This window comes from Trachemys scripta, chromosome 2, assembly GCF_013100865.1.
Source record: "Trachemys scripta elegans isolate TJP31775 chromosome 2, CAS_Tse_1.0, whole genome shotgun sequence".
Classification (NCBI taxonomy): domain Eukaryota; kingdom Metazoa; phylum Chordata; order Testudines; family Emydidae; genus Trachemys; species Trachemys scripta.
The window spans coordinates 168865784-168890031 of record NC_048299.1 but is presented as its reverse complement, the minus strand read 5'-3'; the positions used below and the strand labels follow the sequence as shown (position 1 = coordinate 168890031).

The window sequence follows — 24248 nt, the reverse complement described above, 5'->3', positions numbered from 1 at the left end:
TTTCTCATGCTACACTATGTACAAAGGGCTAAAGCAGCCACATTTTAGGAGGGCGCAAGGAAGTTTGGGATATGGGTGGTTGGACTTGGGCCTTCATAATGCAGTGTAAATGCTGGAGCCTCACGTTGGGACCCAGGGTTCAACCATTCCTAAACTGGGGTTACAAATGAATATAGATGCTCAAACCCTAGATTAACAAATCCAGGGTCTGCTAACATGAGTTCTACTAATCCTGGACTTACTTTGCAGTGTAGACCTACCCTGCATGGGAGAGGATTACTCACATGCTTAACTTTAAAAATGAAGAAAAAATTCTTTCTCTGTATGGAAAAAAGTCACATTGACTTCACCTGGCTTTGGATCAGGCCTGTGAAGGCTGCTCCTGGGAAACTGCCGTTGACTCATTGGTTTCCAGCAGTTTACAGTGGAGTAGCAACTTCACAAAGAAGAGTGCTCTATCACCAGACTTTACAGTGCATCATTAATTACATTTAATGGCAGTAAATGAAAACCAGGGCTTTCTGTTCTCCATTTACCCTACTGCGTCACCCCTGATGTCAGTAGATTTGAGCCATCCAGCTGCTGCTCCACAGGAAGGTAAATTAAGGTCAGTACAGGCTAATAGGTGAGGAAGAGTCATTCCTAGGAAGTCGCGGCAAGGAGAAAACACCTGCCATCTGGAGCTGTCATAAGCATGAATTTGCATCACTCCCCCCAAAATAAATAAATTGCAATCTAGAGAACATTACGCTCCCTGGATGCAACGCCCCACTGCTGTTGCAAATGTGGTCTCTCTGCTTTCAGTGTCATTACCAGTCTTGTGAAAGCTCCCCAGAGGTCTCCTGAAAGATGGGAATGGGCACAGAGGGGTATTGCAACCACCAGGAGTTTAAGCACTTCGGATTGAATGTGATTGTGCCACTCCGTCCGTTTGCTCACCCTCTGTGACTGAAAGCTTTCCTCCCAGCTCTGACAGCGCCACAGCCACTTGGGGAAGTGCATGACTTCCTCTGGGGGCTGAATTTTTTATTTGTGTTGCAGGCCCCTGATAGACACGGCATATCAGCAATATTTATATCAGCTTTTGTAATGTCACTGCAGCAGCCACAATTCAGGGAACTGGAATGCTGGATAGTGAGCCATAGTATACAGAAATCATAGACTAGAAACAAATGCAACCATCCCCAGACAATCCTCTGTTGTCCCAAGGCAATGGCAGCATGTACTGGTTCCTAATACTGTTAGGATGATGCCCATTATTCATGTGGGGGGGACAGAGAAAGGGGATTCTGTTGCAGTTTATAAAACTAAAAGACCCTCGGCCCCGATTGTATCCTGTCTCCTCTTGTGTTGTCATTTACGTCTGTGCAAAGTGGGCGTAAAGCCACCACCACTCATGTAAGTCAGCAGAGAATTCTGACTAGTTGGCATTTTACACCCACATTGCATGCAGTGTATGACACAAGGTGCAAAGCAAGGAGCTGAGAATTCCAATTTGCATCCAGGGAGTGGGGAATTCCCATTTTCAGCTGAACAGGCTGATGACGCCAGTTCTTTACCATTAGGTACTTAGCTATGTTAAGAGCTAGGGTAGGAATACTGCCAAATTCTCTACAGTTGTAACTCAAGGCATGACTTCAGTGGAGTTATGCCAGCAGAAGGGTTGATCCTTGATTTACATTACTGGACTGTAGGCAATAGCTCTCTGTGTGGGGGACAGAATGCCAACTGCCCATCTTTTCAGTCTCTAATCCACACTGCAACATGATGAGTGGTCTGGTCTGATTAAATGATCACATACATTGTGCTGTAAGTAAGGGGTGATCTCCACCAGCCAGTTGGTGGACAAGTATGTCTGTTTTTTGGATGCACATTATTGTGTCTGCTGCCAACTAGCAGCCACTAGCTGGACACTGAGCCTGAGTCTCCCTTCACATTAGTTTACCCTCCTGTAACTCCATTGAGTTAATGGAGTTATTCCTGACACATCAGGTGCAAATGATATCAGAATTAGGCCTCCTCTTAATCTTCAGCTGTGCCAGAGCAGAGCTCAGTACAGCTGAGTGAGAGGTGGGGGAAGGGATGCAAAGCTGAATCTAAGCAGGCTTTCTGCTCCTTCTTCCCCTACTGCTGGAGCTGGATTTAAGAAGGTGAACTGTCAGGCTGGAGGGAAGTTACTCGTGGAGTTCCTCAGGGGTCGGTTTTGGGACCAAACTTATTTAATCTCTTTATTACTGACCTTGGCACAAAAAGTGGGAATGTACTAATAAAGTTTGCAGATGACACAAAGCTGGGAGGTATTGCCAATACAGAGAGGGACCGGGATATCCTACAGGAAGATCTGGATGATCTTGTAAACTGGAGTAGTAGTAATAGGATGAAATTTAATAGTGAAAAGTGCAAGAGTGAATCATTTAGGGATTAATAACAAGAATTTTTGTTATAAGCTGGGGACGCATCAGTTGGAAGTAACAGAGGAGGAGAAGGACCTCGGAGTATTGGTTGATCACAGGATGACTATGAGCCGCCAATGTGGTATGGTCGTGAAAAAAGCTTATGCGGTCTTGGGATGCATCAGGCAAGGTATTTCCAGTAGAGATAAGGAGGTGTTAGTACCATTATACAAGGTACTCATCTGAGACCTCATCTGGAATACTGTGTGCAGTTCTGGTCTCCCATGTTTAAGAAGGATGAATTCAAACTGGAACAGGTTCAGAGAAGGGCTACTAGGATGATCCAAGGAATGGAAAATCTGTCTTCTGAAAGGCGACTCAAAGAGGTTGGCTTGTTTAGCCTAACCAAAAGAAGGCTGAGGGGAGATATGATTGCTCTCTATAAATATATCAGAGGGATAAATATCAGGGTGGGAGAGGAATAAGCTCAGTACCAATGTGGACACAAGAACAAATGAATATAAACTGGCCCTCAGGAAGTTTAGACTTGAAATTAGAGGAAGTTTTTTAACCTTCAGAGGAGTGAAGTTCTGCAATAGCCTTCCAAGGGGAGCAGTGGAGGCAAAAGACATATCTGGCTTCAAGACTAAGCTTGATAAGTTTATGGAGGGGATGGTATGATGGAATAGCCTAATTTTGGCAATTAATTGATCTTTGAGAATTAGCGGTAAATATGCCCAATGGCCTGTGATGGGACACTAGATAGGGTGGAATCTGAGTTACTACAGAGATTTCTTTCCTGAGTGTCTGGCTGGTGAGTCTTGCCCACATGCTCAGGGTTTAGCTGATCGCCATATTTGGGGTCGGGAAGGAATTTTCCTCCAGGGCAGATTGGCAGAGGCTTCTCCCTACATGGAAAAAGCGCTAGAGTTAAAAATTGCCATTTGTGGAGTTCCATTTGGCCTCACCTGAGCCGGGACCTCTGCACAACTCTTTAGGTGTAAGCAACTCTCCGGGTGTCGCGGTGTGTCAGCAACACCCACACCATTGTGAGGCATGGGCAGTCCTGCTGATTCAATCAGGACTAAATCCCAGGAGAGTTTCTGCTTGCAATGCATGTGAAGAGCAAGAGCACTGACCGTACAAAACAGCTGCCCTTCAGTTCATGCATTTTCTCTGTCCCTTTACTTCCCACAAACTCTTACTATGTGGGGTGGAGGGGGGGCATCATTGTGTCTGGAGGCAATGTGGGGGTTACATTGGTGCTGAGGGGATCAGAGCACACTTTGCTACTAGGATTTATCTGTAAAAGAGCAGTTAATACGTGTTGAGACAGAAGGGTGATTTAATTCCCCCAGCTGTGGCCCTTTAACTGCAAATATACAGGCCCCGATTGATAAATGTGACTTTAATTTTGCACTTGCAAACTTGTGCATGTAGATATTTGCATGCACAAAACTTCAATGTACAGGATGTGGGAAATTGGTTCATGCACAGTATAGAGGCTCTGGGCCAGATCCTCAAGTGGTGTAAATTGATTTCAATGCATCTGTATGGATTTACATCAACTAAGGATCTGGCCTGCATTTAAAGACTGAGGCTATGTCCTCACTACGGGGGCGGGGGGGGGAGGGGGTCGATTTAAGATACTCAAACTGAATTCGACGTATCAGAGCTGAATTACCCCGCTGTGAGGACGGCGGCAAATCGATCTCCGCAGCTCCCCAGTCGACAGCGCTTACTCCTACCTCCGCTGGTGGAGTACAAGTGTCGATTCGGGGATCGAATGTCGCGTCTCAACAAGACTCGATCATTCGATCCCCGAGAGATCGATTTCTACCCGCTGATTCAGGCGGGTAGTGTAGACGTAGCCTGAGTGAAACAAATAACCCAGCTTTGCGCCAGATCCACATGGCCCCTGTGCACCACTCTAGTGGTGCAAAGGGGCAATACAGCAAGTTTAACCAGCTGGTTGAAATTCCCGAGTGTGGCGAGCCCAAGTAGCATAGAGCTAGCACGACCGGATCTGTGCCATTGTCTTCAGGGGCATGCTCAAGGGAAAGGGAAATGCCCCTTTATAATCTGGCAATCCCCAGATGGCATAATATCCCCTTGGGGGCTGTGCACCTGGCAGAACTTTGTGCAGCAATGAGGAGTTCCAGAATTAGCCCCAGGAGTGTGGAGCAGTAAAGGTGGCTTATAGCTACCCCCCCCCCCCCCCAGGTGCTGCTGAGTCCTGCTTTGCCACAGCTAAGGCGTGAGACCCCTACATGGAGCAGCATGGCAAAACTTCTTTTACCATATACACTGAAAATTGTATATGGAAATCCTTCTGATGTATATGTGTGGGGGTGGGGCAGAAGAGCGAGAGACACCCACGGCTCCAGCAGCTGTTGCTGCTGCCTGGAGGAGGTGTGGGGACAGTTTGCCAAGAAGGGAAGTCTCCCAGCCCTGCAGGGGGGGCGGGGAAGGAAAGGGGATATACAGCAGTTACTTAAGAGCCCCCAACTATTTCCAGATTTCATTGCACTTGAGAAAGTCTACCAGAAACAGGAAAGAGAACATCTGAAAAGAAGGTACCCTGGCTAGCTAAACACTTTCTTTAAAAGATTAATGCTATTAAATAATTGCCACGTTTTGAAATGCTGCCTGAATGAGTATTTGGAAGAAGCTGAGTTCTCAGCATTGAGTATTTTTTCTGAGCAGGCTGCAGTGTCTTTGTCATTGCCACATGCATGCATGCGTGTGTGTACACACACACACACACACACACACACACACACTAGATGTGAAATCAGCTTTATGCTACCTCAAAGAGAAATCTCTTATCATCCAATATCTGCAATTTCCCTTTAATTGATTTACTCTAGAGAAGTAAGTGGAGGGAAAGTTTTTCTCCCCTTTTTCTTGCAACCTGCAGGGTGTGGGAGGTCATTTTATTGTCTGGGTGTCTGTGGGCAAATCTTCAGATATTTTGTCTGTGTAAAATATGTAGAAGCCCTATACAAAATATGATAGCATTCATTTCAAACACTTTGTAGTGTTTTGGACTCATGATGCAATATAATTTGTGTGTGTGTATTAAATCAGGGTAGAGAATTTGTGAGATTCACTCATCAGTGATATTAATTCACCACTTAATCTGCAGTGATGCCTTTTTGGAGGGTTATGTATGTATTTAATCCTAACTCATGGAATCTCCCAAATGTTTCAAAGTCTTGCTATTCCCAGACAAACCCTTTTGTGTTTGGGTTTATTCTTTTTTCTCTTTTTCATATGTTTTGACAATCACAAAATACCTTCCAAGCCTCAGGGGATTGTAATCCATCGTTAGACTGATGCTTTCTGCCTTTGTTTTATTTATGTGAGACTGAAAATGTGTAGCTCATTGGCATTGCACACTGTTATTTGTTTTTCCCTCTTAGACGTGGGGCTCTCGCTCACTTTTCTTTTCTCTTGCTCTCCTTTTTTCTTTTAGGGGATTGCAACACTGTTACAATGTCTGAACCAACGCAGGCTGACAAAGAGAAGAAAAAAACAGTTCCCCCTAGCCTGAGTGGCCGAAGAGCCCTCCCCCCAAACGTCTCTAATGCTGAAGAAGATGAGGTCCCTGTCATGGAGATGACTGGTTTGGTACCTAGGGGAGTTAACCTGAAAGGTACAGTGTCCTGCACATTTTAAGAGTTGAACCCTTTCTATATTTCCAGTACCTACTTCTGTTTAAGTCTACGAAGTAAAACAAAAACACTTGTAATAACAAAGCTAGGTAATGATAATTTGTTGTACTTCTGTAGCTCCTTTCATTTGAGGATCTCAAAGGCCTTTACAGGGTTTAATGAATGACCATCCCTGTCAGAAAGAGGAAAGGAAATTCTCTGTCTTGCAGGCAGAGATGCTGATGCACAGAGAAATTAAGTGGACTGCTCCAGGTTGACCATGTCAAATAGTAGGTAGAGGAGGCAGATTCAGGAATATTTTGACAACTATAACACTGAGTTCAGTTCATTGTGACTTGTGGAGATCATATTATTTGTTGTTCAAAAAGCTTTCAGATGATTGTGGGTTATTTCTGAAAATGTTTGCAAATCTTGAATTAGTCTTTAAAATTACCAGAAATTGCTTGTTATGCTCCTGGTTACAAAGCTTACAATCAGGGATCAGAACTGATATCATGTGACTTATAGGTCAAACAACATTGAGTAACAATTCTAAGTCTTTGGAACAAACAGGTTCACATGCCAGCTGAAAATAATACTTATAAATAACATACATTTAAAGAAATCAGGATTGACGCTTGAATGATTCACTAGCTTAAGAGGCTAAATTTATAACAAACAGAAATTAATAGGTGATCTAGTTCTACAAAGCAACCAGGGCAGTATGATATAATAATACATGAAACTCCTACAACAATTTTCAGCCAAGGATCTCAAACACATGACAAAAGTGGGTAAGCAGTAATATCTCCATTTTACAGATGAAGAAACTGAGGAATGGAGAGCTTTAGTTGCACTTGAAGACTGTGTAGCCTTGATTTCCTTCACCCTAATCCCGTGCCTTAACCACAAATTCACCCACCCTTTCCATCCTAATACATAAATGTTTCTTTAATAAACATCACTTTTAAAAACAGGCAAGCAACTGTTGTGTTAAGAGTGGAACCATGGGCTATGCTTTTCAAACATCCTTGCTGTTGTATGTTGGTTTGTGTTTTGATATAATGTAGCACAGTGCAACATGACATAGGAAGGTCCAGCTCAGACTACCGTGGATACATAGGATCTCAAAGGAGAAACATTACTAAAAGCAGGGAAGCCTGAGGTCTTTGGAAGCCTGAGAGGAAGATTAGAGAAGTTGTGTTGTGGGTCCGAACCAAAGCCCACTGAAGTCAATGGAAAGACTCCCACTGACTTTTGAGGAGCTTTGGATCAGAACCCATGTATAAGGGTAGAGTTGGGGGAGATTTTTATGGGGTTTTTCCACCAACAAAATTAAAGCTTTCAGGGCTAGTAAAAGGTGGTGAGAAGTCTGAAATGTCTGCCTCCTGCCTCGCTGGCACGCCGAGAGATTATTAATGTACAAGGCAAGGAAGTTGATGGCCTAGAACTCTGCCTCTAAATAGATAAGTGTAGAGGTTTTTTTGTGTCATAATGTACTGAAGGGGAGAATCTGCCTGGAAAGATTCACTGCTTCTGAGGGGACTCGTTTGCCCCACATTATCCCTTAGCAATGTTAATCCAGCAGAACTGAGGAAAATGCAGTTAGCATAGCCAGGATAATACACTTTGAAAAGGATCTGCAGGGTGTGTGATGGTGACTGGGGGGAGGGAGGAATTGCTGCTATTTTCACCATATTTTCAGAAATAACAGAAGGAATTACCTGGCCTCTTATTTTTTTAGACCAGCATGTCTTACACACAACTCTGGCTGAGTATTGCATTTGGGGGTTGGTGCTTGCTGCGTAGAGCAGGTGCAGTGTTGTGCAGAAAAGCACAAGGTAAGAATTTGCCAGGGAGCCGAGGCCTGCGTCAATGAGCATGCTTTCTGCCTAAGCTGCTTCCATGCCCATGCTACCCCAATATCTGAGCACCTCACAGTAGCCAAAGGATTTTATATTCACAGCACCTCTGTGACATAGGAAATGCTATTATCCCCATTTTACAAATGGGGGACTAAGTGATTTGTACAAGGTCATACAAGAAGTTTGTGGTAGAGGAAGGGATTGAACTTTTAGCTCTCAGGTCAGCACCCTGACCACTGGACCATCCTTCCTTTGCTCTGCTTGCCAAGTTTCTCCTACTTAGTGGGAGGAATAAGGCTTTATGGTGGGCTAATAGCTGAGTGCTTTATTAACCAGCTAAGAATTAGACTGATGTCCATATCTCCCTAGACACACTCATTCTTCATCCATATCATGCCCCTTTTTTACCCAGGTGAGTTCAGCAGAAACAAGTCTGGGGGGCTTGAAACTTCCTGCTGCTCAATTGTGGAAGATATGCCCAATACTTATCCTTACTTGTGTCCACTCTTACTAGCACTGGACAGGAAACACCCAGCTCACCCTCCTTTGCACCATCTAAGGACTTACCAGTGATCCGTGCCTTTGTGACTAGAACTACCTGAGATTCAATTCAATAAAGTCCCCACAATTCTTCTAGTCTGGAGCCATTTCTGTCTTGTTCTTTAGGAAGTCATGAAGTTTGAAGGCTATTTTCTTTTATTGACAAAGCACCTTAACTTGTGCTAATGTGTTGCCATGAAAGTTTAAAATTCTTCCTTTATAAATGTTTTAAGTCATCAAATTGCTCCTTCTTGCACATGAAACGAGCTTGCCCTGAATTTCTGGTCCAACACTGATGTCTGCCAATCAAGAGGATTTTGCTTCAAGGCTGTCCCTCCGCTGCTTGCTATCTGTTTTGAACAAAGAGGTTCAGCTGTTCAAGGGGGTCCGTAGAAAGCTCTAAACATCCCTGTGCTTTTTATTGTAACCCTTTCCTAGTTTTATTTTCTGTTAATGCTGATGTCTAAAGCATACAACTACCAGGAGCCTTGCAGATATTTTGGCTATTGCAACTAACACAACAACAACTTTTGTTGTAAAGGCACAGGTCAGCTGCATACGGTCAATGTACAGTTGTTAATTTTAAACACTTTTGATGTTGAAAGGAGGCGGGGGGGAATTCTGCAGGCATAGATCGCTGCACTTTGACACAAGCTTCATAAAGACCTGAGATGAAGCAAACAGATACTGGAGCTATAGGATGAATTTCCTTTTTAGTTTCTTGAAGGTGCTGGTCTGAAAATAACAGAAGGAGTGACCTGGCCTCTTATTTCTGAAAGCAGGGTGAAAATAGGAGTAAACTCCCCACTGAATTGTCCCAAATTTTGTCAGAGGAATCAGAGTGCTGAGACAAAGATGCATCACGTTCCACTCTTCCTCCAACTCCACAGAAGTCCCACATGTAATTTCTGTCAATAGTGGGTGCTGCAACTTTTATATGGAGTGTTCCTGTATTGGGAGGGAATTGAGGAGATGCCATAAGAGAGCAGCTTTGCATAACATCATTCCGCTGGAAACTCATGAGATTTCCTGACATAAGTTAATGATGATCTTGTTAGCCTTGTTATAAATGGAGTGTTGGTAAATCTGAGGGAGTGAGGTGAGCAGATGTTCCAGGCACGAGGGAAAAAATGTGCTTTGGCTCTGACAAAATATTGTCCTCCCCCACCAGGGCTCTGTTAGTTCACCATTGGCTGTATGCCTCTGCCTGTAAGAAAATGATCTAGAGCAAACTATAGTGGGAAATGGGGAACTCAGGATCCCCAAATGGAAAAATCACGTAGAATTAAATAGTGAATAGCAACCTTGCTCTAGAGTTTTTAAACCTGCTGATCATTCTAATCAGGAATTGTATCCTTTTTATGGGCGGGGTTAAAAATTCTTTATAGAGAATGTTTATCATGTATCCTCTCTGTGTGTGGGGTTATGATAAACTTTCTTTATATACAATTTTAAACCCCAACGTTTGTCATAACTCCATCCACAGAAAGGATACAACTCCCTATTAGATCGATCAGCAGTTTTAAAAACTCTAGAGCAAGTTTACTATTCTCTGTTTAATTCTATAGGCTTCTTGAGTAACTGCTACGAAAGTTTCATCCCTTTTAAATTCCATTGGACTTTTCCATAAGGGCTGCAGTAAGAAATATTTTGAGCATTTTTACATCAAATGGACATTTCCCTCTCTGATTTGTTCTAGATCGGTTTCCCACAAGGCAGCATACAGCTGCTGATGAGAAAAGACAAGGATATACTCCTGCAACCCTTATTCATATGAGTATAAAATAATCGCACAAGTATGTAGTAGAAAAATCAGAAAGGCTAAGGCACAAAATGAATTACATCTAGCAAGGGAAATACATTACAATAAGAAGAGGTTCTATAAATACTTTAGGAGTAAGAGAAAGACAAAGTAAAGTATAGCCCTTCTACTTAGTGGGGGAAAAAGAGCTAATAACAGACAACACCAAGAAAGCTAAGGTGTTTAACACCTATTTTTGCTTCAGTCTTCACCAAAAAGGTTACTTGTGACCAGATACATAGCAAAATTAATATTAATAACAAGGAGGAAGGAACGCACAGCAAAATAGGGAAAGAAGAGGTTAAAAAAATACTTACGTAGGTTAGATTATTCAAGTCAGTAAGGCCTGATGATATTCAACCTAGAGTACTTAAGGAACTAGCTGAATCAATCTTGGAACCATTATCTTTGAGAACTCCTGGAGGGCTGGTGAGGTCCCAGAGGACTGGGCAAACATAGTACTTCTCTTTTAAAAAGGGCAACAAAGAAGACCTTGGGAATTATAGACCAGTCAGCCTAACTTTGATTTTTGGAAAGATACTGGACAAATTATTAAACAATATGTAAGCACTTGGAGGATAATAGAGTTATAAGGAATAGCCAGCATGGATTTGTCAAGTACAAATCATGCCAAACCAACGTATTTTACTTCTTTGACACAGTTACTTGCCCAGTGGATGGGGGGAAACTATAGATGTGACCTATCTTGATCTTTAGTAAGGCTGTTGACTCAGTCCCCCATGACAATCTTATAAGCAAATAAGGGAAATACGGTTTACATGCAATTACTATAAGGTAGGTCCATAACTGGTTGAAAGATCATACTCAAAGAATAGCTATCAATGGTTCTCTGTCAAACCAGGAAGGTGTATCGAGTGCAGTCCCACGGGGGTCAGTGGTGGGTCTGGCACTAGTCAATATTTCCATTAATGATCTGGATAATGGAGTGGAAAATATGAAATTTGTGGATGACACCAAATTGGGAGGGGTTGCAAACACTTTGGAAGACAGGATTAGAATTGAAAATGACCTTGACAAATTGGAGAATTGGTCTGAAATTAACAAAATGAAATTCAATAAAGACAAGTGCAAAGTACTACACTATAAAAATTAAAGTCACAACTACAAAATGGGAAATTACTGGTTAGGTACTAGTACTACTGAACAGGAGCTGGGAGTTATAATGGACCACAAATTGAATATGAGTCAACAATATGATGCAGTGGCAAAAATAAATAAATAAGACAAGCTAATCCTTGGTGTATATTAACAGGAATGTCATATGTAAGACAGGGGAGGCAATGGTCTCACTCTTCTTGGCACTAGTGAAGCCTCAGCTGGAGTACTGTGTCCAGGTGTGGGCACCACACTTTAAGAAAGTGTGCACATATTGGAGAGAGTCCAGAGGAGACCAACAAATATGATAAAAAGGTTAGAAAACCTGATCTATGAGGAAAAGTTATGAAAACTGGGCATATTTACCTCTGAGAAAAGAAGACTGTGCAGGACTTGATGTGTCTTCAAATATGTTAGGGGCTGTTATAAAGAGGACAGTGATCAATTTGTTCTCCATAACTACTGAAGGTAGGACAAGCAGTAATTGGCTTAATCTGCAGCAGTTTAGATGTTAGCAAAAGCTTCCTAACTGTGAGGCTAGTTAATCTCTGGAATAGGCTTCCAAGGGAGGCTGTGGAATCCCCATCATTGGAGGTTTTTAAGAATGGGTTGGACAATTACCTGTTGGAGATGGTCTTAAGGAATACTTGATCCTGCCTCCGTGCAGGGGCTGGACTAGATGAGTGCTTGAGGCCCCTTTCAGCCCAGCATCTTTATGATTTACTTGTGAGTCCTTAACTACACTTAAACAGCTTCATCAATCGGTACCTGGTAAATAATAATCTTATAAAAGGAATAAGTCAGGTACATGGCCTTCATTAATGCAACTGTGAGGGCCTACAGTTATTTTTATTCAGTGGCCTGAGCAATGGGGGATGCAGAGGGGATCAGTGATATAGGAAGTAGCTCATGGTAGGATTCTCGGCTGCAGGAAGGTCATGAATGGGGACTGCACTTGCCCGGCAGAGCAGCGCCTATCTCCCCACTTTTGTGCCAGGATAGGAAAGGGAGACTTGTGGCAAAATGGGTGAGGGATGAGTGTGTGAACTCTGAATCTGCTACTTCACAGATCCTCTCACCACAACTCCTTCACCCACAGCGAGGGCAGGCTGGATTCTGTGCCTCCCTGCTTCCAAGAAGAACCTCTGTGCAAACCTGATTTACTTGAGCAGCGTACAGCAGTGGTCTGTTTTAGCCCCTAATTACTTACATATCACATTTGTTCATCAGATTATAATACCTGGCAATTTATATAATGCATTCCAAGCCAATGCAACATGATTGTAAGGGAGCACAAGTCAGTTTAGAACAGAGCCACACCTGCTTACCCAGCTGTGAGTTTGGCCCTGTAGTCTTCAATGGAAAGTGCAAACATTAGCTTACAAATTCCTAAAATGAAAGATGGGTGTGGTTTTTTTCTCCTAGTTCAGCATTGGAAACTCATGCTGACAGCTGATAATCAAGGGGTCCAATCTTGACCAGTAATAAAGATCCTACGGGCAGATCCTGTTGACCTTTTGACTGAGGGTGTGTAAGGTGGAATAGAATCCAGCTCCTTCTTTCATAGTTGCATTGATGCTAGCAGGAGTGGCTGGGGGGATGGTTTTGTTATGAAGTTAGCTAACTTAAGTCTGTTCCCTGTGTATATAGTGGTGTGAGACGATGCCATTTTTGCATAGTCATTTATCTAACTGTAACCACAAGTATCTCTGGTATTTTTCAAACAGGCTGGGTCTATATGACATAGCTGATCTCAGCAGGAAATGTCAGCTGGAGAATATTTCTTTAATTATAATTCTCAGAACTTTGTTTCTGTAGTTTAAAATAGACTATTCAAGGAAGGGTATTCATCTTGCCAGTTATTTCATGAAATGATAATGAAACATTAGTTCAAATATATCCTGTGTGTTACTCCATTAACATCAATGGATGAACTGGCCCTATTTTCTGTCTAAGGTTCAGTTCTGGCACTCCCTATTCAAAAGCACCCACAGAAAGCTTAAGAAAATTCTGGGTCAGCTACCCAGGTGGTACAAATGTGCATAGCTCCATTGAAGCCTAATTCCTGACTCTGTCACTGACTTGCTAGGTGACCTTGTGAGAGCCATTTGCATGTCTCTGGGCCTCAGTTTCCCCAAATCCACCTTTGTTAAAGGTCTACAAAAGAGAGGACCAGATCCTCAGCTGGTGTGAACTGACATAGCGCTGTTGAAGCTGGTGTAAACTGGCATAGCTGCAGCCACATTCAAACTACATCTGTTTATGCTAACTGAGGATCTGATCCACGATCCTTTTGCAAGGGCAGGCACATCCAGAGTGGAAAGAAGGCAGATAAAACTTCCTTATATGGGGTGGTGGTGAGGTAAAGCCCTGCCCCTTATGTCAAACGTTTTTAAATTGAGTTGTAGTAACTGGAAGCATTTACTGCTGATGTTCTGTGTTATGGGGTGTGGGTGTCTGCTTTAGAACAACCACCAGATGGACTTTAAGGGGTGGGGTGAGCTTGATTTTTTTTAACAAAAATCACATCTTTTATATAGTGCCTTTCACCCAAGCATCTCAAACCACTCTACCAAGGTGGGTGGTATTAACCGTATTTTCTCAGAGGAGGAAACTGACACACAGAAGTGAGACAGGGAATTAGTGGCACTCAGAAATAGAACACTGATCTGCAGACCCCTAGCCAGGTACTCTGGTGACTAGGCACCGATGCCTCCCTACTTTCAGCTTGGAGGCAGGATTTGGGACCAGACATGGCTGCAAGCTGAACTTGAACTTTGACCTTCAGCTCCGTCAAGTTACAATACATACAGCTTTCAGACTAGCTTGGCAAAAAGCAGTTTTTACTGGAAGGAACCACTTTAATTATTGGCTGTTTATCACAAGTCACAAAACAACTCCAGATAAACCCCCCATTTTTCTGTCTTGTCATCAGACAGTCTAACAATGACAGTTAACCCATTGTCATCTATATGGGAAATCAAAACTTCACTCTGCTCTACCAATAAATGGCTACACAGGCCATGCACTAGCTTAATTTAAAGCTGTATGCTTACAAAAACGCTTCATCCCTGCCTGGGAGATATCCTGGAGGGAAGATAGGGCAGGAAAGGGGGAACCCAAAGGGGTTTCAGAAGGGGGTGGGGGAGCAGCTTTAAATTTCACCAGAGGCTCCAAAACTAGAGGAAGCTACAGCAGGGATAAGCTTATCAGCAAATCCTCCAGTTGCCCTAGCCACATCCTCCCTGTCCACTTGTTGAGCTGAGCTGGTCCCCCTCATCTTCCCCTCTAGGCTACCATTCTCCAGGGCTGAAATTGCCCTTCCTGTCAGACTTTCTGCTGCTGGGGCTCTGTGCCAAGGCCTATGCCTGCAGTGTAGACACAGAAATGAATCTGCCCAAGTTTTTGAAAAGATCTTGCAGAGCACAGGCACCATCTTCTTCCATACCCTGGGGGTGCTCACCACTCCTGTGTCCCGCCTCTTCCCACTCCCTACACCCCCGCCCCACCTCTTCCCGCCCAGTTCCGCCCCCTCCCCCGAGCGCACCCCATCCCTGCTCCTCCCTCTCCCTCCCAGAACCTCCTGCACGCCGTGGAACAGCTGATCGCGGTGGGCAGGAGGCGCTGGAGGGAGGGGAGGCACTGATCAGCAGGGCCGCTGGCGGATGGGAGGTGCTAGGGGTCTAAGGGGGAGCTGGCTGCCAGTAGGTACTAAGCACTCACTAATTTTTTCCGTGGGTGCTTAGTACCTACTGGCAGCCAGCTCCTGTCACGGAGTCAGCGCCTACGTTGCAGGGCACTAGCTGAGTGCATAACAAGCCAATATACTTAGGGTATCTGCCTTCTAAGGAAAATACAGAGGATTCTGTCGGCACGAATGTTGAAAGCAAGCAAGCCATAGCAGGGAAATGGGACAGAAAAAAATATTAGCTTTATGGGAGCTTAAATAGGTATTTATATGGATCCCTCTGTCATAAAGTCCTAGTAAGCTCCCTCTCACAGTGGCGTTTTAGATAGAACAGAAGGAGCCCTTGAAAAGTTGACTCATACAACTGGCGACAGAATGATGCAAGTTCAGATCACAGCATAACTGAATGGAAGTGCTCAGTGGGGGATACGTGCTGTGAAGCATGGTGAAAATTAACATGGGAAAACAGCTTGTTACATAGTTTTACCATAACGATAGGATTAACCCTCTGACTACTACCAGTACGTTCCACTCTGGTGCACTCAGAGATATGCCTTATTAAAGTGTTTCCATAATAGGCCAATATGATAGCATCTGAGGCAGTAGATTCCCCCTCCGCCCCCCATCCCAACTGGGTAACCACAGTTCTCTGTGTTGCTGAATTAAAATTTAATTCAGAGACAATAGGATTGCCTCCAGTATGCATTATGTATCTGCATCATTCATGAGACCACCTTTAAGTCTCTTAACTTCAGCTATTGGGATTTCATCCAGGCATGGGAAAATTTCTAACGTATTGTGCCCAAAGGGTCACCACTCAGATACATTGTTATAATTACCAGGATCACCAATGTTTTGGGATAGATACACCTGTATATACGAATGCTGCAGCTGTTCTAGCCCAGGGCTCATTTTAGGAACAAACTACTGCTGTGAGCCAATTAGAGATAATAGCATGAAAATTTTCTGCAAGGGGTTCAGGTATCCCAGTGATAGGTGTGATATAATTACTGAGTAGACGATTTAATTAAGTTAGTATTGTTTATAGTGAATTTTTGCCCCGTGAACCAAGCAAATGGGTCAAAAGAAGCAGGGACAAAAATTTCAGATGTGGCCTCTGATTCTGGATACATCAGTTTTTGGATCCCCAATTTAGAGTCCACCTTTGGCCTGCTTTTCAGAAGTGCTGACCACATGCAACACCCGTGCCTTCAGCTGACCAAGGTGTCTCAAGTTGGGCACCCAAAATCAGAGGCAATTTAGAAACTTGTTGGACCGAAATTAAACAGAGGAGACCATCTCACTGCTGTGCCAAGAACAAACACTCTGATCATTAGAAAATATGAGTAGTGCAGGGCTCAGGTTGAATTCCTAATTCACTTGAACCATCCCTGTTCCAATTTGACAAGGAGCTTGACTTTCAGCAAGCTCAGGTTGGGCAGCCTTGTTTTGTTGTGATGTGATATTTACTCTGTGGTGACATCTGCTCAGAAGAGCCCAGTATCCAGGTGCTCATATCTTGAGCACCAGGAGGAGGAGGTCTGCTTCCCTATGTAGCCAGCCTGTTCCTTCAACCCAAGTTCTGGAGAATGTCTCTTCTGGGATAAAGAACAGGAGTACTTGTGGCACCTTAGAGACTAACAAATTTATTAGAGCATAAGCTTTCGTGGACTACAGCCCACTTCTTCGGATGCATATAGAATGGAACATATATTGAGGAGATATATATACACACATACAGAGAGCATAAACAGGTGGGAGTTGTCTCACCAACTCTGAGAGGCCAATTAATTAAGAGAAAAAAAAAAACTTTTGAAGTGATAATCAAGATAGCCCAGTACAGACAGTTTGATGAGAAGTGTGAGAATACTTACAAGGGGAGATAGATTCAATGTTTGTAATGGCTCAGCCATTCCCAGTCCTTATTCAATCCGGAGTTGATTGTGTCTAGTTTGCATATCAATTCCAGCTCAGCAGTCTCTTGTTGGAGTCTGTTTTTGAAGTTTTTCTGTTGTAATATAGCCACCCGCAGGTCTGTCACTGAATGACCAGACAGGTTAAAGTGTTCTCCCACTGGTTTTTGAGTATTTTGATTCCTGATGTCAGATTTGTGTCCATTAATTCTTTTGCGTAGAGACTGTCCGGTTTGGCCAATGTACATGGCAGAGGGGCATTGCTGGCACATGATGGCATATATCACATTGGTAGATGTGCAGGTGAACGAGCCCCTGATGGTATGGCTGATGTGATTAGGTCCTATGATGATGTCACTTGAATAGCTATGTGGACAGAGTTGGCATCGGGGTTTGTTACAAGGATAGGTTCCTGGGTTAGTGGTTTTGTTCAGTGATGTGTGGTTGCTGGTGAGTATTTGCTTTAGGTTCGGGGGTTGTCTGTAAGCGAGGACAGTTCTCTCTCCCAAGATCTGTGAGAGTAAAGGATCATCTTTCAGGATAGGTTGTAGATCTCTGATGATGCGCTGGAGAGGTTTTAGCTGGGGGCTGAAGGTGACAGCTAGTGGTGTTCTGTTATTTTCTTTGTTGGGCCTGTCTTGTAGGAGGTGACTTCTGGGTACTCGTCTGGCTCTGTCAATCTGTTTTTTCACTTCAGCAGGATGGTTCCCAGGGATCTTTTGGTGATCTACCTTAACTCCAAGACCTTAAGGACCCAATTTTCAGCATAGACACACAACTCCTTAAATACTATCCGTACGTACGTGGCCCGGCTGTGGCTCTTCAGCCCCCAAGGCCCCCGAGGCCCCACCCCTAGGGTGGAAGCTGGGTCCAGGTTGGGGTAAGAGCCACACGGGCAGCTCTGGGGAGCCACGGACCCTCCACCTGCCCTGGGCTGGGGACACAGGTGGCGGGGACACAGGCCGGGGGCTAGCTGTCGGACCCCTCCCACCCCGGGCAGTTAGAGGGGCCTGGGCTCCCCAGCCCAGCTCTGGCTTCCGGCTTGAGTAGGAGTGGGGCCTCGGGGAAGAGGAGGAGCAGGGGCGGGGCCACAGAGGGGGAGGGGCCTCTTGGCCCCCCACTTTTAGGAAGAATCTGTTGCCCCTGCCACACCCCGCTTCTAATCCTGCAATCCCTAGCCTCCTGCACTGTGCACCTTCAAGCTTCTGCAACCAATGAGGCAGGAAACCTATATAGTCAACAGCCTCACTTGTGACATAGCCCTGATTCATCCCTAGAGCACTGGATTATTATGTAACTCATTTCACATAAGGGGCCTGAGTCTCCTCTCTCTTGAACCCCACAAAGACATTTACACATGTGCCAAGTGGGTATAAAACTCAATCGGACGATAATTTTCCTCTCCACTTCAGAGAGCCTATTACCAAGTACTACTCAATGTGAGTGAGTGAGTAGGATCAGAGCCCATAAGTGGTATGGTATCAGTATGAAACAAAGAAATTGATTTTTCCCCCCCTTTGTGTGTCTACATAGATTTTCTGGAAGTTAAGGAAGTTCACATGTTCAAGAGTGACCAGGATGTTAACAAGCAGCAGCACCATACTGACAAGTACTACCACCCGAAGTTGATTGTACGCCGTGGACAGCCTTTCCTTATCCAAATTGACTTCAACCGTCCTTACAATCCTGAAAAGGACCAGTTCTGGGTGGAATACCTTATAGGTAAGTGCCAAACAGGAGCTATGTAGTATTAGCAAAGTAAAGTTTATAGAATATCTATATCAGTCCCAAATAATCTAGTATCTTTTTACTTCTTCAATTAAAGTCAGTGAGACAGTAGGATGTGCTTAAAGCTAAGCATATGCATTAAATGCTTTGCTGAAACAGGGACTGAATCCAGCTAGCCTTACTCATTCATATAAGTCAATGGAACTACTCGTATGAGAAAGGTGAGCAGGGTTAATCCCTCTATGTATATTCAAAAGCTGTCCTTTACTATATTGGATTGCCAATGTTATCACTAATTTATGTTTAACAGCAAAATGATAGTGGTGGTGGGCAGATTAGAAAAACTTGTTACAGTAACTCCTTGCTAACATTGTAGTTCTGTTCCTGAAAAATGCTCCTTTAAGCGAAACGATGTTAAGCGAATCCAGTTCCCCATAAGAATGAATGTAAATGTGTAAATGGGGGGTGGGTAGGTTCCCGGGAAATATTTTTTGCCAAACAAAAGACATTACACACACACACACACACTCACACACAGAGTATAAGTTTTAAACAAACTAATTCTGTACACAGCAGTGATGATTGTGAAGCTTGGTTAAGGTGGTGGAGTCAGAGGGTGGAAGAGGGAGGGATATTTCCCAGGGAATGCCTTGCTGCTAAATGATGAACTAGCACTCGGCTGAGCCCTCAAGGGTTAACATGTTGTTGTTAATGTAGCCTCGCACTCTACAAGGCAACACGATTGGAGGGAGGAGATACAATAGACGCATGGCAGTGGCTGCAAACATTCCCTGTGGAAACTGAATGTGATGATGAATCCATGCTATCCCACTGGAGTGCACCACTTCCACCACTTTCCAAAGTGCCAAGAGGGTGCATGTGTGTGTGAGACAGAGACATATCCCATTTGTGTGTGTGTGTATGAGAGAGAGAGAGAGACTGTGTGTGTGTGTGAGAGAGAGAGAGAGTGTGAGAGAGAGAGAGGGAGATACTGTGTGTGTGTGAGGGAGAGAGAGACGCGCATTGTCCCTTTAAGTACACTGACCCCACTCTAAGTACACTGCCTTTTTAAGTAGATCAGCAAGTTGAGACAGCAGCTGCTGCCAGCAAGCTCCCTCAGTCCTGAGCCCTGTCATGTCCTCCCCTGCTCTGTGGAGATGGGGCACAGGAGCGGGGGAGGGGGACACCCTGACATCAGCACCCACCTTCCCCTCCACCCCCTGCATAGCAAGCAGGAGGCTCCCGACAGTAGCTCCAAGGCAGAGAGCAGGAGCAGCACATGGCTGTGGGAGGGACACCAGAACTGCCTGGCAATTAATAGTCTGCTGGGCGGCTGCCACACAGGGAACTTAGGGGAGCTGATAGGGGGGGCTGCCGGCCCACCCTGGTTCCAAGCCCCCACTAGCTAGCTCCAATGGGCTGCTTTTCCTGCAGGCCAGGTGGCTGCCAAACAACATTATAAGGGAGCATTGCACAACTTTAAACAAGCATGTTCTCTAATAGATCAGCAACGTAACAACGAAACGTTAACTGGGAGGACATTAAGTGAGGAGTTACTGTACTTGCAATTTCGGAGGATCTAGAGACAAGAGGAAGAGATCGTAGTCAGGAGAAATGGCAGAAATGTGTGTGTTGATATAAAAAATAGTTCTATGCACAAGGGGAAAAGCAGAACAATAGAACTGTGAGAGTTTCTATAATGTGTACTTACTGCTCAATATATTAAACTGGAAAATTCTTAGGCAAGGGAAAAAAAGATTGCAACCTTGGAATCAGAAAGGTATTGCAATCATAAAGACCAGATCATGAGTCATCCTGCATGACTACTCAGGAGAATAAAAGCAGGCATATGGTGATCCCTTGCACCAGATACTTCCATCACAGGGAAAGGAAATGATCCCCTCCCCCACTGCACCAGCCAGTGCAAACGGGATAGGCTGCAGGATATATCCTTCGTAAAGAAGGGGGAAAGTGAGAAAGCAGACTGCAGGTCTGAGTCACAAACTGCTTCCCACTCTGCTTCTGGGACAGCGGAGTCGTACACTGCCCCATACAGAGGGCTTTTAGTAAAGTCACAATTTCACCCTGAGTTCTCTCTGAATTTTTGTTAAGACGTCTCTGTTCCTTCCTGTTATAGATTATGTATAAATTGGTTTGAATTGACATTTAATATACCTTCCTGAGAACTGCATTTTGAAACTTGTATTACTGATTTTTTTCTGTTCTTGGATTATGATCATGTATCCACTCATTAGATGTGTTACCTTTTTATGATAGACATACTCTATCTTTTAAACATATACATGGTGAAGAAGTTGCAGTCTGCAATTCCGCTGGCTCCCCCCCCCCCCCCCCCCCCCCCCCTTACTTCTCATTTCAGTTAGGGTTAGGAGGCATGTTGTGGTAGTCTAGTGAACTGATTGGCTAGAACATCCCTAAGTGCCTTAAAATTTAGTATGCACAAAGATTATTAGTCCTTTGGGGGATTTAATTAAATTCAAGGCTTTTCCAATTCACCTTTATATCTTTAAAACAAACAGTTATAGTTGGAAGAAGGGAAAAATGGAGTTTGTTTGTTATTGCATTGTGTAATGTATGATGAATAAAACAAAATTCAGAATTCTTTTTAAAAGTGATATTTGTTTTAATTTTTTTATTGAAGAATTCTGAAACTTTTTAGATTCATTTCTCATACATAACACAATGCAATAAAACAAAGTATACAAGTGCATCGACAGGGTTCTTTCCCAGCATACATCTTCCAAGTTTCACACCATGGCTTCATGGGAATGCATAGTGTACTGGTATGCAAGGGGCACTGTCTGGTATTTCAGTGGTTGCAGAAGAATCTATGATCCAGGGCTCATTGAAGTCAGTGGAAAGACTTCCCCCTAGTTCACATTAGAGATGGATCTGAACACTGTGGAGAAGCTTGCAATACAAACCCAGTTCCACATCATAACTTTGCAATCGACTCCTTTCTTTATAATGAACCAAACCAAAACCCCAGAGCCAAACTTTTTTTTTCTTTTTAAAGCTTTGGAGTGTTTGAAATCCAGATCCATCTGTTGGGGCTTGGGCTCAATTCTAGTGCGTGTTCTGTGTAATTCAGACACAAACATTGCATTTCCCAACTTCCAAATGCTCAGCCCAGCCATTGGCCTCTCTCATCCTGACCCTAGTCAGTCCCTCCAGTGCTGTGTTTGGACCAGGCCAGAGAGAAGTCACCAGTAAATAGCTACAGCAAACCTTTTCATTAAACAGGAGCCCAATGGGAAATGATAGTGACCTCAAACATTTAGAGGGATGAGCTAATGGACCTAGTCCTTTAGCTTAGGGGCAGCAGCTCATGCTAGTCTCTGTATGTGGTCTGCCTGGTTGAGTGGGACAAAGCCCTACCTTCTGCCAGTCAGAGACAGACTTGCTCAGTGCGGCCCTATCGATGAGTGGCAAATTATTTCCACAAATCTAAATCCATATTCAGTCATCCTGCTATTTCTTGCTGAGCATCTCGTATGTAGTTCTTTTTTGCAGTCTCATGTTCGTAGGGTGCAATGGGAACTGAAAGCGCTCGAGCACCTCTTAGGAAGCACTCAGCTGTAGGTAAGTAGGAGAACAAGGAGCTAGTTTTTATGAAGAAAGACTTAGCTGCTTTTCTCCTAGTGATTCAGAGTGCAGTGTTTCAGAGTCGCCATTCTTCCCGCATGATGTCTTTCCCTGAGGAGATGACAGAATTTCACAATACTTACAGTAGTGAGCATCCCTTGATTAGTGAAATACTGGATGGCAGTACACTGTTTAATACTTGATGCTGTTGGGCAGCAGTCAAATCTGCAGCACATTTTCTGATTATGGTGTAGGACATAGCTTCCAAAAGGCAAGCAAGGAGCTGCTACTCTATCTTGTGATAAGCTTCCAGCCCTACTGAACTCACTGCCAGCACTAAGCAAGCTGAAATCCAGAGCACTGCTTAATACTCTGCACTCCGACAAATGTTTCTCTATAACCACGTGGGGGTGGGGTTTTATGTGGGCAGCAACAAAAAAAAAAAAAAAAAAAAACCAGAACAGTACACATGGGAAGAGGAAGTCATGTAGGAATGCTAAGTTGACATTTCTTATTGGCAGTCTGTTTGCCTCTTGCTACTTCCTTCTAGTGGAAGGTTCAATATTTAATGATCTTGAGGGGATGGGGAAGAGGTTTCTCTACAAATACTTAGGAACAAACAGAGACTGCTGAAAGATTCTGCATTTTGTTTGCCATGAGGAAACTCCACTCTGTCTGCATTTAGTGTCATGTTCCTGGGAAGCAGGCACCTGGCTTACCAAATGAAAGCGGTACTTGCAAAGGAATTTGGCAGACAGCAGCAGCAAATCATTGCAACCCAAGCCAGAGCTTTGGTAGATAAGAATGTAAAAAGTATTGCATGAAAATAAGTGGTGATTCAGAGGAATGTTGTAGATTTGAAAGTTTTTCAGTTGATGGATATTAAGCAGCCTTACAGGTGACTGTAATGACCTGCAAAGATCCTCCTCTCCTCTATTCACAAACATGTAATTTAAAATAATCAAATAAAAGACCATCACAAAAGAAACCATCCCAGGTTTTACAGCAGATTTAATGCATTGTAGGATGGGGCTTGAGATGTTTAACGCTCAATCCTGTGCGATGCTGAGTATCTCAGCAGGAGCAGATGCCTTGGCTCCCAGTCAATTCAGTGGAGGTTGAGGATACTTAGCACCTTGCAGGGGGTTCTCTTTGCAGGATCAAGCCCTTAGTGAGTGCTGTGTAGATACCAACATAGAACGTATGTGTTTAGTAGGGTGACCAGATGTTCTGATTTTTATAGGGACAGTCCTGATATTTGGGGCTTTTTCTTATATAGCTGCCTATTATCCCCTACCCCCTTCCCAATTTTTCACACTTGCTATCTGGTCACCCTAGTGTTTAGTAAAGATGATTCTTGCTGACAGTAATTCAGCATGGAGGTTTAATAGATTAAAGACCAGTTCTGCTCTTAAAAATGACTCCTAGGTGCAGGAACTAGGAGTGCAGGGGGTGCTGCAGCACCCCCAGGCTCACAGCTGCCGGCCCTGCGCACCCGGGCTCCTGGCTGCCGGCCCGGTGCTCTGAGGCCACCCCATGCCTGGGGCTTTTCTCCTGGCCTCAGCTCGGGGGTTGGGGGGAGTGGACAGGGGTAAGGGGGCTGGCTTTCAGCACCCCCACCATTAAAAATGTTCCAGCGCCACTGAAATGACTGAGTAACAATGGCATTGGTATACTCCAGACAACTGGCCCCTGCGTGTATTCAGAGTTATCGTTTTTAGTTTCCTGGCTAAAATAAATTTTTACTACTCTTTAGTCCTGCTAATGTTGCAGACCTAATGCCGCTATGGGAGAGTGAACTGGATTCCAGTCTGGTTTGTGCATTGCTAACAGGACTATGAGCTAAGCTAAATTTGGATTGCAGAATCCTTTTAGTTGGTAATGAATCACATGGGGTAAAGTCTCCTTGCTACCCTCAATAGCCTGAAATTTGTTCTCTAGA

At 44.0% G+C, this 24248-nt stretch overlaps 1 protein-coding gene across 2 annotated transcripts in view; it reads left to right on the top strand.

Annotated features, from left to right (window-relative positions):
- F13A1 (coagulation factor XIII A chain) overlaps positions 1–24248 on the top strand; it is a 129215-nt gene that overhangs the window by 29285 nt on the left and 75682 nt on the right. The window contains exons 1-3 of one of the 2 annotated variants that reach the window (XM_034762262.1): positions 4863–4969; positions 5872–6051; positions 18506–18694. In XM_034762262.1, the coding sequence (XP_034618153.1) occupies positions 5892–6051; positions 18506–18694 (349 nt within the window). In that variant the 5' untranslated portion in view covers positions 4863–4969; positions 5872–5891. Of the gene's footprint in view, positions 1–4862; positions 4970–5871; positions 6052–18505; positions 18695–24248 lie in introns of those variants that run through there. The other variant, XM_034762261.1, reaches the window with a different exon arrangement.